The sequence below is a fragment of the Rhipicephalus sanguineus genome, chromosome 6 (genome assembly GCF_013339695.2).
Source record: "Rhipicephalus sanguineus isolate Rsan-2018 chromosome 6, BIME_Rsan_1.4, whole genome shotgun sequence".
Lineage (NCBI taxonomy): Eukaryota > Metazoa > Arthropoda > Arachnida > Ixodida > Ixodidae > Rhipicephalus > Rhipicephalus sanguineus.
The window spans coordinates 128,832,650-128,849,350 of NC_051181.1; the positions used below are offsets into that span (position 1 = coordinate 128,832,650).

Sequence of the window (16,701 nt, forward strand, 5' to 3'; positions counted from 1 at the left end):
TGCAATGCTGCGAAAACGAAACGCGTCGCTGATGGCGGCATGGTTCGACTGCGCGGGACACCCGTGGAAGCGGCCAGATGCTACACTTGCAAAGGGGGGGCACCGTATGGATGTATAGCTGCGTTGACCGTGTAGACAAGATTCGTGTTTGATCTGACCCCGTTGTATTACGTGTGCGCTTGCATGCGTGTTGAGCAACGGTACTTGTCCATCTGCATGTCCCTTAACGTGTATAGCTTCAGTGATTTACGTTCTCTATGGCGGCTATGTGTAGACTATACGGTATGGCGCTCAACTATACGTATACGCTACCGTACTGTGGTACAAGTGCAAACGAAAAAATTGTTCCAGGAGCTCGTTGCTTTGTTAGACAAAACCTAATGAATCAATCAGGCAATTAATCCAAGGAAAGCATGGGGGACATTGCTTGTTACTTTTAAAAGTAATGTAGTAACCAGGCCCGTAGCCAGGTGGGGGGAGGGGTCCTAGGGGCTAGCTCTCCCCCCCCCCCCCCCCCCGAAATTTTGGTGAAGTAGGTGCTTTTGCCTGAAATAAACAATGAAAATAAATGTTTTTCTCGAATAGTCAAAGTTTCCAGCAAGTGCCCCCCCCCCCCCCCCCCGAAAAAATTTCCTGCCTACAGACCTGGTAGTAACTATGACAAATGTAAATGAGCTAACCTGGATGAAAAGACATCTTTGCCGTAGGCGGGGTCCGAACCCACGACCTTCGGATTGCGCGTAATACGCGGTACGTTATTTACTCTATACTCGTGCACTCTGTCTACATCACCGCGAAGATTCTCTCAAGTGGGGAAGCTGTCGGCAACTAGCGAACATTCACCCAAAAGGAACAGCACAACGTATCCCCGTGCTGTCCTGGGACTTAAGGATTACTACTGCGAGTGGGCCTATAGTTCGAACAGATTCATTTTTACAGCTTTCGCACACAGAACACGAGGGACAAAGAAGAGGAACACACGTACTAGGGGTCGTCCATGAGTTGCTTTTTTTTTTGTCCCTGTATTATATCCTCAAAAACGATAAAGATGGCTTCTGTACCTCTACAAATAAATACGTCAAAAAATGTCAGGACAGTTGGAACTGTAGACTTTGAACATTGCGTCCTGCCGTCTATAGCTTTCGGTTCCCAGCGATATATGCTCTGCGTGCTGCCCTATGCGTACTCTGCGTGCTTATTATTTTTTGGCACCTTTTAGATATGATGCGTCATTGTTTTTAGTCATCCGCGAAATAAGCATCCGTGAAATGCTACAGCGCTGCGTCTGCACTTGCACTTTTCTTTCCCGTTTTGCAGAAACCTTACGCGGGGGTTACAGTATTGATTAATCAGTGACTATATCATATCGCACACAATCCAAGGGAGGCGATCGACCGTTTTTTGTCACTACCCCGCCGTGGTGGTCTTGTGGTTATGTTGCTCGACTGCTGACCCGCCGAATGTCGCCGGATTGAATCCCGGCCGCGCGGCGGCTGCATTTCGATGGAGGCGAAACGCATAGAGGCTCGTGCGTTTAGATCTATAGGTGCACGTTAAAGAACCCCAGATGGTCCGAATTTCTGGAGCGCTCTACTGCGGCGTCCCTCACAATCATATCGTGGTTTTGGGATGTAAAACCCCAACAGTTATCATCCTTATTATTAGTGTGTTGTCACTAAATCGGTTCGAGCGATCGCTCTTTTTCGGCAAGTAGAAGAACGGAAAAACCTCATCATCAGTTTTGACGTGGAGCTTGTATTCGCCGGGATACTTGACATGGGCCCTTAATTAACTCTCTAGCCAATTAAAATTCACTACCATTACGTATTTGATGTATTCGGATATCTTTGTGGCAATACATGTTGAGACATCAAACAAGGCTAATTCCAGTCCATTGAATAAATGTTTGAAGTCACTCTCGGAAAATTGTTGTAATTACAGAATGCAATTATAGGTCCACTTGTTACGCTGTCATAGGTTTTTCACTACGAAATGTTCGTTAGATGCACACGTGTAGCGTATGAGTTAACGGTCTTCTCGCACAAGCCAGGCCAGCAGGGATACGGAGCAGCGTTTCGAACGTTCCTGTCAAACGTGGCAACCGTTTCGCTGCGAATGAAGGCATTATTTACTACGGCGTGTTCATAAACCACACTGCTTTACCGCTTGCGATCTTTGACACTTGCATTCCGATGTATCATGGCATATGTCATTCTGTTATGAGATACTGCGGCCGCTGACCACCGCGAGCGGCTACAAATTACATCTCCACACGCGCATCGACACTATATAGAGTTTTAGTTTGTTCGCAAACTTCTTTGCGTTAGCGCTATAGCGGATGCCGTAGCCGTAAAGGTGAGAGGTCGGATAGGTTGTGCCAGTCACTCTTTAGTTAGCAGAGTTGCGCGTTGGTTTTCCGAACGCCGCTAGCAACCATGCATTGTGGTGATGTTCGAGCCAATTTTTGTTCTTCCCGACGCCGCCGCGCTGCAGCGATCTCTATTAACAATAGTTATTGCCAGTAAAGTTAATCACCAGTCGGCGACACGTCAGGAATGACGATCGGCGACACGCTAAGCACGTCGCCTGCAAAAACAAAGTGCGGCTTCGCCGCATAGCTGTGGCTGCTAGCCGGACCTACGCGCAGCTCTACCACCTAAAGGTAGCATATACAGGGACTCTAGTTATGCCATCTGGCGTGGCCTAGATGAACCAGGCAAACACAGAATGGTTATCGCAGAAACATAGTGATATTTGAACAGAACCTAGTGATTTGCAGAAGAGATTTGCGTACAAGGCTTCTGCGTGGAAGGCGAAACGCCTTTTCTTTTGAACTTTTATTTGGACGGTGTACTTTACATCCTTCAGAAACCTATAGTGCATTCAACTTCTCTGCTGGTGTAAATTCCTTGCAGCGACGTAATTCCGAAAGTGTTTCCTTTTAAAATCTTTTCCTTTTTCTCAAGGACACTAGGCGAAAGAAAGAAAGAAAGAAAGAAAGAAAGAAAGAAAGAAAGAAAGAAAGAAAGAAAGAAAGAAAGAAAGAAAGAAAGAAAGAAAGAAAGAAAGAAAGAAAGAAAGAGAAAGAAAGAAAGAAAGGAAACGTCTCTATAACTGTGGTTCCACGAAGGGTCACATGGTGTCACTTTCGTCGTCCGGTAAGCCTGCATTCTATCAACCCCTTTGCGTATACTGGAACACTGGACAACCTAAAAACCTCTTATAAATGTAATGGTGCGGTTTGCCTGCCGCGGTGGAGTGGTGGTTATGGTGCTCGAATGCCGACTCGAAAGTCGCGGTTTCAATGGAGGCGAAATGACGGAGGCTCGCGTACAGAGCGATGTCAGCGCACGTTTAAGAATACGAGATGGTCTAAATTTCCGGAGCCCTCCACTACGGGCGTGCCTAAAAATCATATCGTTGTTTCGGCACTTCAACGCCAGGTATTTTTAAGGCGAAAGCCTCAGATGCCTCATTTAACTCAAAAATTGACCGAAAACTCGAAATGACATCATCACGTGATGACCTCAGCGTATGACGTCATCATGACATCACAGATAATATGACATCATCACTTGGTCAATGGTGGACTGATCACGGAGGCACTGCTAAACCAGGTGAGGTGCGGAAAACGCTCGGTGGGTGGCCGGGCGGGATCAGCATCGGCCGAGAAGAAAAAGAAGATGGCGTTCGCCTTAGGGTCGTCCTGGGTGAATGCACAACGGACCCTGTAAATATTGTTAGTGTGCGGTTTGACGCTCTTTCAGCGGCATCAGTTTACGGGACGGTAGGTGTGCCCGTCAACCTTTCCCCCTGCTTGTCCTTGTCCAAATATTTTCTGAATGTCAAATCAAATGAAGCGTTGACTAAGTAAATGAAGTCTCCTTGAATTGCCACGTCTCATAGGTATACTTATACGGCAACCACTCCTTCTTCAACTATATATATATAATACAGAGAGAGAGAAGCTATCACACTTACCTTCGTATTTGTCACTTCCATTTTTTCTATAGCGTGACAAACGTCGGATGACATCCGTGGCACCAAGTACGTGAAAGACGTCCATACAGTCATTATTTTGTTTGTCAAGTAAGTAGTATATGGTCTCCTTTATTCAGAACGTTATTAATCTCCTCTATGCTGCGGCAGTCCGTCAAAGCAAGCTTTCAAGTTGACGAAGTTTCGATATGTAGTAGCTAAATGGTGCAATTTGTTAAAGCTTTTCCCAACTATAGGAGCAAGCTAAAATGTACTGACTCGTCAATTGGAGAATTTATTTGGGCTCATATATTTCTTCAAGTCAATCGCTGAGAGCTCCAAAAAAAAGATAATAAGTTGGCGCATACTTATGTCGGATATTGCCGTGGTGGAGAAAAAAATTTAAAAATCTGTAAACTGCATTCAAGGGAACAAGTATTCATATAGTGTGGAATACTCCACACCGTCACGTTGTTTGGTCCAGAGATGGCAAAATTACTTCTAAAAAGTAATCAAATTACATTACTAATTACCTTTCTAATTTTTAAGATGTAACTAAATTACATTACAAGCTACAGCTGGCCGATAGTAATGGCATTACATTACCATTGATTTTGAAAAGTAATGAAGTTACTTTAACAAAAGTGTATCATCGAAGCTCTAACTGATGTACACTTTATATAGAGCACATATACATGGAAGTCTCGGACAGCTTTGTCCATGTTCCCAAGCCTGGGGCTTGCACTCAGGTTAACTGGTCTTTGTTATAATTGTCGTTTCTATCTTTGTCATTTTTTTTATTTCATGAGGGAAGTGGACATGCTAAATTTTAGTCAAAAGCAATTGTGAACGTAATGAGCAATTTCTTTTCGAAATTCCTCGCTTGAAGTAATTCATTACATTGCTCATTACAGCAAAAATTAATTTAATTAGTGTAATTTCACTACTGCCAAGTCTGGTTTGGCCGGCTTACTAATAATGCGGCACGACATAAACTACTTGACGTTGTCGTAAATATAAAGCGATAATTGTCTTTTGCCTAAACGTTATCAAATTACGTAACGTACAAAATGATTATACTATAGTTTGTTTTTGGGTAGCAAGGGGCTCTTAGCAGGCCCGTAGCCAAGAATTCTTTCAGCGGGGGGCACTTGCTGAAGGCCTTGACTATTTGAGAAAAAAACCTATTTTTATTATTTATTTTGGATAGAACACTCTCCTCCTAAAAATTTCGGAGGGGGTGGGGGCTAGCCCCCCCCCCCCCTGGCTAGGGGCCTGGTTTTTAGTACAGCCCATTCGAAAATTTCACCGCGATTTCAACCTTCTGCAACCTTTTGGAAATGCTAATGACCTAAACAAAATTTCCGCTCAAAGGCGGATATACTTCTTACTCCAAGAGTTATATTTAAATGAAACTTCCCATAGACATGTGCTTGTTTTAGTGAAGTGTCATTCAGTTATATGTGGCCGTTATTCAGTCAAAGTACTACGCTTTTCTCAAGTGCACTCTCTCTGATGAAATTGGAGTTGGCGCCTCAAGTAAGGGAGAAACGCGAGAACAGAAACTGGGATTGAACCGATCATTGTGCCAGAGGTGTTCTGCCGCCGACGGCCTCACAATGACTGCATAATATTTGACGTGGGCTGAGAAAGGTCATCGTGTGCTAGGTTCCCTTCATTCTGAAATGCAACGACAGATGCTTGAGTTACTGAAATGCTAGCGTGACTTCCAAAAAATATTAAGGAATAAAATGCGCGATACGTTCCCTCGAGTTCCTGTGGAGAGAGTGTGGGAAAGAGCATCTCAGCTGCTGCATTTTTCTTCGTTTTATTGTAACTTAGCTTTTGCGAAGATACAAGCACCAGGCGCAAAGTGACTGGTTAATTTTTGAAGCCTTCGTTTTCAATAAAGAAATTGTAAACTACTGACATCTTCAAGATAGTGTCATAAAGTGCCCAGTAGATTCCTGCTTCTGGCATTAGAAATTGAAACTGTTGGCCAGTTCGCCCTTACTCAGTGATGTTACGTTTGTCTTTACCACGGTGCAAGGATGGTCTTTACTAACGGTCGAACAATATTATGACGTTCGTTTCAAAGAGTGCGTCACAGCATGCAGCTGCTAGGGGCGTTCATAAAGTTCGCATTATCGGCTTGATAGGAAGGAAGCAATACGGGAGAGAGGAAAGACAGGGACGTTAACCAGTTTGGCATAACCGGTTTGCTACTCTGTACAGGGGGAAGGGATGGGGGAGATTGAAAGAAGAGTAAAGAAAGAGAGGGGAACACACACACACGCACACACATAACTTCACAGCGCAGAGCGGCATCATTGAGAGTCTACAGCCGCTCGTGCTGTCCTTAGGAATTTGAGCAATGCCTTGGTTGCTTGAATTCTCGATGACTTTTCAGGATGACATTGGAGAATTGTTTTTAGTGTCATCGTTCTGTTGTGAAGACGAGCGAGAGCGAATATGAGAGATCGTCTCTGCGCATCGTAGCGAGGACAGTCGCAGAAGATATGATAGAATTACAAAAGGCGTACGCGATAGGCATCATAATCAGCGTGCGTCTCTCTAGCTTTAGCGCAATGTATAAATGTTCTGCTCTATATAATACCGCGCAATACCACTTGGGCGCCAAAACAAAAATACCAACCCCCCATTGGGAAAGTCCGGCTCACTGAACACAGGTGACGTTGACGCGTGTAACTTCCGTAGGCTACGAACGTTTGCCTCACCCTTCGTATTCGCCTGACCTCGCACCCAGTAACTTTTCTCTTCCCTCGCATGAGAGCACACTGCGCGGGAATCATTTTAGGGACTACTACGAAGCCATCGCTAAGGTCAGTCTTTCTGAACTCTCAAATTGAAGAGTTCTACTTCAAAGGCCTGCGGCAGCTCACGCAACTTTGGCAGAAGCGCGTGACTTTGGGAGGAGATTATGTAGAAAAAGAATAAACTTTCACTAGAATTTCGTCTCCGTCTCTCTTATTTATGCCAGTAATGTGAACTTTATGAACACCCGTCGTATTTCAACAAATGATTGACAACAGTGCAGAAAGAAGACAAGATTCATTCGGTGTATTTGTGTAGAAACTTGTTTCTATTGCTTCGAACATCATACCTGACAAGTGCATTCGGAAACAAGAAACAAACAAACAAACAAAAAAACACTGTGCGTGCAACGTTCACGCTGGTCATCCTCTTTTTGATTGGCGTACCACGTACCGCGCAAACGTCTGCAGGCACCGAAGAAAAAAAAAATATGGCGTCGTTCGCACTTCACAACACAACACTTCCAGTCTGTCACCACACAACCACAACACTTCGCGCAGAGTTCCACGAGGATGTCGAAGGAAAAACACAACAAACAAACAAAAAATTGGCCCCGTTCACTTATCCCGGATAAGATTATGAAAAAAAAGATGTGCCCCCGCATTCGTATCTACACAAGATGTGACCTATGAGTGAAAGAAAAAAAAAGAGGAAGGAACGACGTCCCAGCCCGCCCACTGTCGGAGAAAAGCAAACGTCGCGTGCGAAAAGTTTCTACAGAACGGATTCGAGAATCCCCCATTCCTCAGATTGTTCCTAGTCGGCTTCACCCTGTTTGTCTATGTATACAAGACCTCACGTGACGTCACGGTTTAAAACAGACCTCTACCCTTCACTTCCTGCCCGTGAAAATACACTGTAGCTATACTTTCTAGAGTTAGTGTCAGTTCTAAAGCTTCCTCCCAGACTTGCCTTGCGAGCTGAAGTTTTCTATTTCATCACCGCCAACTTCTGTGGCACACTGCTCGGCTGATGCGGCGCTTGAGGTTGTTCGGAATGGCAGGTCTCTGTATGGCAATGGTTCTCACTTGTAAACAATTAAACCAACGCTACGTGTGCCGTCCAATCAAACGAGCAAGACAGAATTGTCCAAAAACGCAAAGATGTACAGTTGGTGAGTGAGGAAAGCCCTAAGCCTAAGCCTCAAGCCTACGCTTCAAGATGGCTGTTCGTATTCATCAGAACACTGAAGAAGCTCGCCATTGAAATGCCAGCCAGGCCTCATTGTTCCGCTGTGTACGATTACAATCAATAAATTTTTCGTAATTATACAAATTGCACATAGCCTTACGCGGTTCTGAACTCGTCAAGGCCTACCTTTTGTAACGTTAGCGGCGTTCATTAGAACAAAGGCTGGTCCAGAAAAGTACACTGGAGTCGTTATTCTCACGGTATTGCCACATCGAACGAGTATTTCAGAGTGAGGGGCAGGCATTTGTATGGGCAGGCTTTGCGGACTGATTTAACCTAGTGACATCTTGTGAGAGAAAAAAAAAAAGAAGCAAACCCCCAGGAAGTGCTGTACTTAATAAGTGCATCGTCACGATGTTCCTTCCCTGCAGCCTGATATCCAGCGCTTTTACTGGCGCGCACACACACACTTTGGCTCCACTACTTAGCTGTCACTGCACCGAACTGGCAGCGATCTCAACGCAGTATATAGTGGCTCTCGCAATGGCACAGGCGATTGTGGGCACGGCAGAGTCTTGTTCATCTGGCGGTCGCGGCGATGTGCGCAAGGCAGTTCATTGCATGAAACAGGTACTCGGGTCATTTGTCTCTCGGGGAAAGAAAACAAATAGGCTGACAATATCGCGTTCCACGGCTTTTCTTTTATGCCACTTCCATTTCCAGCTTTTCAGTCGTAGCTGGGGAACAGGGCTGGCCCCCATTGCTGATAAACGTATAAGCATGGTTGTGTTTAGTCGGCAATCGATAGCCACTGCACAAACAACGAGATGACTTCCGATGTGTTCACTAGAGCATGTCCTGGAATGTCTGTCTGGGAAAAGCGACACGTCACTCGCTGAGTCATTTAACTATACTGAGGAACTGCTTCCAACTCGAGAATTCATTCCTACTGAAGTGCCTTCCTGCAGTGCATTCCTACCGAAGTTACAAGAGTAGGGACAGATTGTCTTCTTTCTTGTCGGAGGAGCAGACTGTCAGCGCTTCCAATACGGTGAGGTCTGCTAGACCTGGTCCTGACGTGGGAGTGGGGACCATGACGGATGAGTGATATATTCAGAAGATTGGTCCCTACTGACGAGTGAAGTTGGCACGCTCGCCTGCTGCTGACTGGCACGCCACAGGAAAGCTCCACGGCTTATGGTCTCTTGACGTATGGCCCTTTGAGGAGTGGTCTCTTTAGTAGTCCTGTCCCCACTGACGCTTTCAGCAAGCACTGTATAGCTTACACCGACTGTCTACAGGGGTCCCGATAGCCCGGTACTGTGAGGGACGCTGGAAGCGGCGGGAGGTGGACGAAGAGGAGGAAAGAGGAGGAGGAGGCATCTTTAGGACGAGTGATGATGCTGGATGATGGTGGAGGGGTTCCCCTGCTGCTGTTGCTGCTGGTGCTGCTGCTGCAGTTTGCTCTGGTCGACCTGCACGAGTACGCTGGTGGGCGCCTGGTACACGTTGCCCGTCTGCATGTCTCCGGTCATCAGCAGCGGGCTGCTGGTGGCGGGCTGCACATCTAGCGGGCTCATGCGCAGTCCGTGAAGGTGCTTGTTGAGTACCGCCGACTGAAGGCGTGATGGGTGAGGAGAGCGAGCGGGGACTGTGCGACTCGCCAACGGCGTTGCCCATCATGTCGACGTTCATGCCTCCGGGCGACGCCGGCATGGACACTTCGTGCTTGATGACGGCGGTCGGGGCGTAAGCGGGCAGCACGCCAGGAGCGCAAGCCGAGGCCCTTGTCTGCGGCAAAAGGACAGGGGGAGGAAAGACAAGAATTAAAAAAAGATGTCATTTAACTTCAAGGCGAGGTGATTTTGCCTGCCCGAGCTGCGAAGGACGGCGGTTGCGAGAGCTCCGCCTTAGACGTTCTTGTTAAAACTGTGACAGCGCGTCAAACACTTTGATGGAACACTGGTGATATCATCCAACACTAACAAGTGTGGTTTGCATTTGAAAACTGTAATTTTGAACGCACTTGAAAAACAAGGACAGGGTGAGGCACACGGAAGACCACAAACGGAGGGCCCCTAGCAACTGATTCATTGGTACACCCTGCCTACATTTATGCCTGCCAACTTGCACCACGTGACGTCTGCAATTGCACCGTCTAGTTAAGGAACACCAATTCCTTTTGCTTCAAAGCTACCGATTGGCATATAGCCGATGGGCAACTGACACATTTGGCGCCTTTTTAGATTATAGCATGCGCCGCTAAATCTCTTGCGTGCTTGTATCTTTATGGTGGCTGTTTACGCGGCAACTTGAAAACACGCGTGAGCAAAACAGTCATTGCATGCAGTGAATTGATAGGTCGCTACAGCGCTTCCGTTCGTGGTTTCCTATGCGCCTCACTGCGTGCTTGTTTTTCAAGCGCGTTCAGAATACCGTGTGCTATTCTAACTAGTCCAAGAAGAAGCACTCCTGAAGTAAATGAGAAAACATGCATTATACCGTAATATGAATACAAGAACTGATTAGCGAAATAAGAATCCTAGGTTAATTTCACTAGTTGAGCGAAAACAGGTGCAGTGACGAAGCAGTGCAATAAGTGAGTGACTAATTATGCGTTTTAGTTGAAGAGCTACTACTGACAGTACGAGAAACATTTATATAAACACTCGAACTCCTGAAGTACGCCAGAAGTCCTTAGCGAAGTTTCAGGGCGGCTTTGCTGCATTACAAAATTGTAATGAAGCAAAGCGTAGCCAAGGGAGCGGGGGGGGGGGAGGTTCAACCCCCCCCCCCGAATTTCGGGGGGGGGGTTGCATTTCGCCCCCATCAAATTGTGGCCGCCGTGGCCGCGGGAATCGCACCCGCGTCCTAGGACTTAACAGCGAAACAGATTAACCGCTGAGTTACCACCGCTGGCAAAGCAACATTTCGATGCATGTACACACCGGATTTTCCGTCCGATCGCCCGCTACAAAGCACACGGCATCATTAATAATCATAATCAACAACTAATATCCTCTAGCGGGCCCGGGCTTGGAACCACGGGCCGGGGCCGGGCTCGGGCTGGGTTCGGTCATGTACGCCCGTGCCCGGCCCGGGCCGGGCCCGCGCTTGGAACCACGGGTCCGGGCTGGGCTCGGGCTTCATAAAGCGGGCCCGGGCCGGGCTCGGGCCGTAAAATCCGGTCCGTGCAGTGCTCTAGAGCCACTATAGTATAAAGATATTTTTCAATCAGCGTGAGTGAGTTTCCTTTTTCAGTCTTTATTTAGGCGAAAGCCTTAGATGCCTTAAAAACCTCGAAAATTGACCCTCGGCGTCAACACGAGTGATGCAAAAAATCATGTGACAACGCCATCACATGACGTCATCACAGATAGCAAACCTTCGTGACGTCATCATGAAGTCACTACGACGTCACATAAGGTAATGTCACATGATGACGTCATCGCATGACAACGTCGTCAAAGGAGCGCCGATTCCGGAAGCACTGCAAAACAGCGCGAGGTGCAGAAAACTTGCAATGCCTGCGATGCTGGAAGTAGTGCGAAACCGCATAATGTGCAGAAAGCTTCCGGAGGGGATCGACACAGAATCGTCTGAGAAGAAGATGGCTTTCGCCTTGGAGTCGTTTTAGCCGAATACATAAGGAACCGTGTGAATGTTTTTATTAATTGATTGATTGATTGATTGATTGATTGATTGATTGATTGATTGATTGATTGATTGATTGATTGATTGATTGATTGACACGTTTAAAAATGAGGGCAGCTTTGCACTGGTATTGCCAAGCCTGAAGGAAGAGCGGAGCTGGGAGGCGGCCTTCCTTAGCACACCAGCGAAGCCTAATATAGAGATAGCCAGTTAAGCCTAGATGTAGCCACACGAGCATAGAGAGGGGAAGTTAAGCCTGGGAAAGCCAAGTAGAGGCTCTCTCTTTCACTCTTTATCTCTCTATTTATTTATCACTCGTTGTTTATCTCTCTCTTTCTACCTCTTTCTTTATCTGTCTCGTTCCCTCTATCCTTTTCTCGTTCTCTGGCCCATAGCAGCGCAATATATGGTTGCCATATTGTTCCGCTAGCGTGCCTGGATAGCCGAGTGGTTACGACGCTTGCCTTCGGACCGTGGGCACACGGGTTCGAATCGCGCCTCTCCAAGAAATTTTATTTTACTTATTTCTTCTCCTCCTCTCCACTTCTCCTCTCCTCCTCATTTCCTTCCTCCAACGCGTTGCTAGGCGACGCTTGGTGACGTCATCGCTCGACGGAGTTTTGCGAACAGCACCAGACGAAGCTCGAGCTTAAGCAGGTCCGCTGCTAAATGCTGAATATTACCGAAGCTTGGCAGCCTTGAATTTAGATTTTGCCTGTTCTGAAACGCGCAAAGAACATGTACCGTGCAGTGTGACGAATACAGTAAAAAATTCTGAAGTTCAGTTATTTCTCAGACATAGTTGTCTCTAAACTTTTGACGCCGACTATACGTATCGTGTGCGTGTTATAATCCGCCTTTCTCATGATGCCCCAGCGCATGCGCCCTTCTCCTAGCGGAGAATTCGTGAAACGTCTTTTCATCTCGGAGGCTTTGCTTCTGGCGATACCAGTTGTCGCGGTGCCTACCAAAGCTCTACAAAAATGGCCGAGGGCAGCACTGGAAAATGAAAGAGGCGGATTGCCGGCAGCGACAGCGATCACGACAATTTGTCATAAGACCCTTGAGAAAAGCCGTTAATGCCCGCATGACACAAAGAAACGTCACTCATGCCACTGAAGGAAATTCCACTCATGTCCATTTCACTCACGCACTTTAATTCGTCTTAGCTCTAGTCAAAATTAAATAAACAGTTTCTCTTTCTATTTTATATAGGAAGTTAGTACCACGAGAAATAACTTAAAGAGTTGACACCGAAGACAAAGCATTCCATCATCGTTTTACTAGCGATTTGAAGATTACCACTATTCTTAATGTAATTGATTGCGGAGCCGTTCGCTTGAGTAGAGCAATCGTGCCGGTTGTTTGTTGTGACATGTAGCTAGCGCCACATACAGTAGTTGGCTCCAGTGGCAATCCACTCCGCGCAGGATGGCGCTCTCCCGTATTAGAGCAAATATTGCTCGAAATTCTCCCTTTGTTCTAAACACAGGCTGTTCGTTAGGTGGGCACATAGTGCTTCAATTCACCTACCCGTTGAATACCCAAGAATTTTTATGTCAACTCTATACGAGAAAGCTGACCCGTCAGTCCGGTCATCGCCATAAAGTAACAAATGTGTAACAAAATAAGCTGCGCGCTAGTTGTGCGAAGACTGAGGAAACAGCGGCGTTGGTGGCGTTTCCCTCCTCCTCACTTTCCTTTCCCACCGCGTTGCTACACTATAATACAAGGCTATGCTATGCTTTACTCTCTCCCCTCCTCCTCACCCTCACTTCCCATTCCCACCCCTTGCTATACTATACTATAATACAAAGCTATGCCATGCTTTCTTTCTCTTTCTTCTGTTTCTTTCTATCTCTTTCTGCCTCTCTCTATTCCTTTCTTTCGTTGTCTCTTTCTCTATCTCTGTTTCTCTGTCTTTCACTTTATCTTTTTCGCGTTCTCTCGCCCGTAGCAACGCAATCATATGGTTCCCATAAATGCTTGTTCCGCTAGCGTGCCTCGATAGCCGAGTGGTTACGACGCTCGCCTTCGGACCGTGGGTACCAGTGCTCGAATCCCGCCTCGCCAAGAAATTTTATTTTATTTTGTTTTATTTACTTCTCTTCTTCCTCCTCCTCTCCACGTCTCTTCTCCTAACCTCCTACTTTCCTTCCTCCAGCGCGTTGCTAGGCGACGCGAGATGCCGCATAAGGTAGAGGCTGTTCATGATGATGATAGTTTTCTGTTAACGCCACACGGACCTTTGGCGAGCTTTAAACAGCCCCGTTGTTAAAATGGGTGACTCACCGGGACTCGCCCTGCGGACCTGCATGCCGTACGCGGCGATGTTGTGGTCGGCGGCGATCATGGTGGAGTACATGGGGCACCATGCGTTTGCTGTCCATGGCTTCGTGCGCAGCCGCAGCGGCCGCGGCGGCTGCTGCGTTCATCTTGCTTGAGCTCTTGGACGACTTGCCGTCGGCGTTGGCGCTCTTGGGCTTCCGCTTGCGCGTCTGAATGCCTTCCTTCTTCATCGCCAGCGGCCGGTTCACCTGCGTGTAAAGCGCAAACGTCGACGTTATAGGTAGAAAAGCGCGCTTGGCGTTCAGCTGAAAGCCAGCTCTCATCTGTCGTCGTATGTATTGAACACGCGCTAAAGTGGAACAATGAATCAGTTTAGACTGAACAATAATACTTTGGAAACTCTATGGTCGCCAATGATCACCACCGTAGGTTTAGTATTGCAAGATAAAACCGATGTTTTGTTTTTAAATTTCGCGCCGCAATCACCGCACTCGTGACTTCGTGGACTTCAAAGTATTTTTCGCATGTTGGCGACATTGACCCAACGAAATTTTTCTGAACCTTGGTATGTTATGTTGTTGTTGTTGTCCTCCGTCCATGGCTCATACCCAATGCAGGGGATTGGCCCAGTAGGGGATGAATTTTGCTAATATCTTAAGGGTGTCGTTCGTAGAAGCTATTATTAACTAATATAATGAGTTGATGTTTCAATTATTGGTAATGAAATATTTAACGCCGGCAGGAATTTAGATAGATATTCTTTTAGACTGTCGAATGAATTCCTCAATGGCGAAGTCTCTGGCCCCATCCGGGGACAATGAACTTCATTTTTTTTTTTTCGATTAGGAAGTTATGTAGACCCCTAGTAGACACCTTTAAAATTAATGACGTCACTGCGACTGGTGCGGAAACTTCCAAGGTGGCAACACTAGCCGCACTTTCTTTTTGCGCTTTTTCTCGCTTACAAAACGTCTTCTCGCGACTAGCGTGGTGATTTTGGTATCGTGAAAGGGTAATTTTCTAGTCCAAGAAAAATCATTTTTCTTGTTACATTCGATGCGATTTTCACGTGCTGCAGCGAAGGCGTGCCTCAGCCGGTAATTCACGTGATTACTGCTGTCGTATTTTAAATAAAGAAGCCCGCTTTCAAATCTACTCCCTGTTTAATCCGAGCGCACTATCACTTCCCCAACGCACGCAGGTCTCCTGCTACCTTATAGTGCATGATGTTAATCCATCGCACGAATACGACGAGGCACTCTATGGCTCAGCATCGTTGCTCGGTTGTCTAAATGTTATTTTCTACAAGTCGACCTCACCACAGCGACGCCATTGGCCCTTGCGTAGCCATCGCTTCGGCGCTGGCGTATGAAGCTGGTTCCGATAACAGATACGGCATTCGGTCTCTACGCAGGGAGGGAACTCACTGCGTAGAGACAGAATGCCGTAGAGACGCAGTATCGAATCCCGGCCGCATGTCGATGGAGGCGAAATGCTTGAGGCCCGTGTGCTTAGATTCAGGTGCACATTAAAGAACACCAGGGGGTCGGAAATTCCGGAGCCCTCCACTACGGCGTCCCTCATAATCATATCGTTGTTTTGGGACGTAAGACCTCAACAATAAAAAAACACCATTTCGTTTCATTTATTTCATTATTCACTCCCTTCCCTCCTCTCGTCACGTGACCAGCCTGACTACTATTACTACTACTACCACAATGTCTACGGCACAGGGCACTACGACAGCCTCGCTGTAATAGTTCTTTGAGACGCGAGCAATCATTATTTGCCCGCCAGTATGTGTGCGAACTGCGCTATAAATAATGGTGCGAAAGAAAAAGAAAAGTACAGACAAACAATTACACGTCGTCTGTATTCCTCCTCGCAATGACCTCCTGCGAACCAAGTGGGGGTTGTACACTCGGACTCGCGGTCAAACACGCACCGTGTCTCTCCGACAGAGCGTGTCACAAAACACGGCCAAATTCAATCGTCTGATTGCTATAGGCTCGCCCACGTTGTTGTGCGCTCCTGCAGCAAACGAACGTGACTGCACTCCCCCCCCCCCCCCCTTTTCCCTTCCACATTCACCCACCCTCTTTCCCCGAAGCTTTGTTCGCATTCGACGTGGGATACTACAGAAGGGCTTTCTCGCTGTTGGTGTCACAACTTTCATTTCGAAGTGAGTTTGGTACATCTCTGGATGACGTAATTGCATTTGGAGCAATGTGAAGCAACGAGGGACCTGTCTGTAGTGAGATGTAATACTCCTTACTACTACTACTACTACTACTACTACTACTACTACTACTACTACTACTACTACTACTACTACTACTACTACTACTACTACTAGTCAGGGCGGGGAGAGGGGCGTCTTTGCGCTACACCATGATTATTACTAAAGCTAAGCAGAAACACAAATCAGTTTATACTATATACGTATATATAAACTTGCTCTTCGGAATCTTTAAAATAACACCTTATCCATCTTTAATAGTGAAGTCATTAGCTATAGTCGGGTGCAACTTTAGAAGGCAGCTGCATTTCTACATCAGTTAAGGCGGGCGACTGCTCATAAGCCTGCACCAATGGGTGCGCGCACTCTAGACTGGCGTCATGATACGGACAGCCGGGGATGCTGCCGACGGAGAACGTGGCCGAACACATGAGCGGAACTATTTCTTCAGTCGCGGAGGCAGTCGGCGGTAGCGCTTCGGTCGCATGGGCGGAAACCTCCTGTCTTCTTATTAAGCTGTACCCGACTATACAGGGTGTTTCAAAAAATGTGTCCTACCTTCTCAAAAAATCAGG

General features: G+C 46.8%; 1 protein-coding gene across 1 annotated transcript in view; it reads right to left on the bottom strand.

Moving 5' to 3' along the window:
* Nucleotides 1–7,070: 7,070 nt before the first annotated feature.
* LOC119396386 (transcription factor GATA-4) overlaps nt 7,071–16,701 on the bottom strand; it is a 177,481-nt gene continuing 167,850 nt past the window's right edge. Inside the window, 4 exon segments of the mRNA XM_049417070.1 lie at nt 7,071–9,560; nt 9,562–9,730; nt 13,887–13,966; nt 13,968–14,135. Of these exon segments, the coding sequence (XP_049273027.1) occupies nt 9,330–9,560; nt 9,562–9,730; nt 13,887–13,966; nt 13,968–14,135 (648 nt within the window). The 3' untranslated portion in view covers nt 7,071–9,329.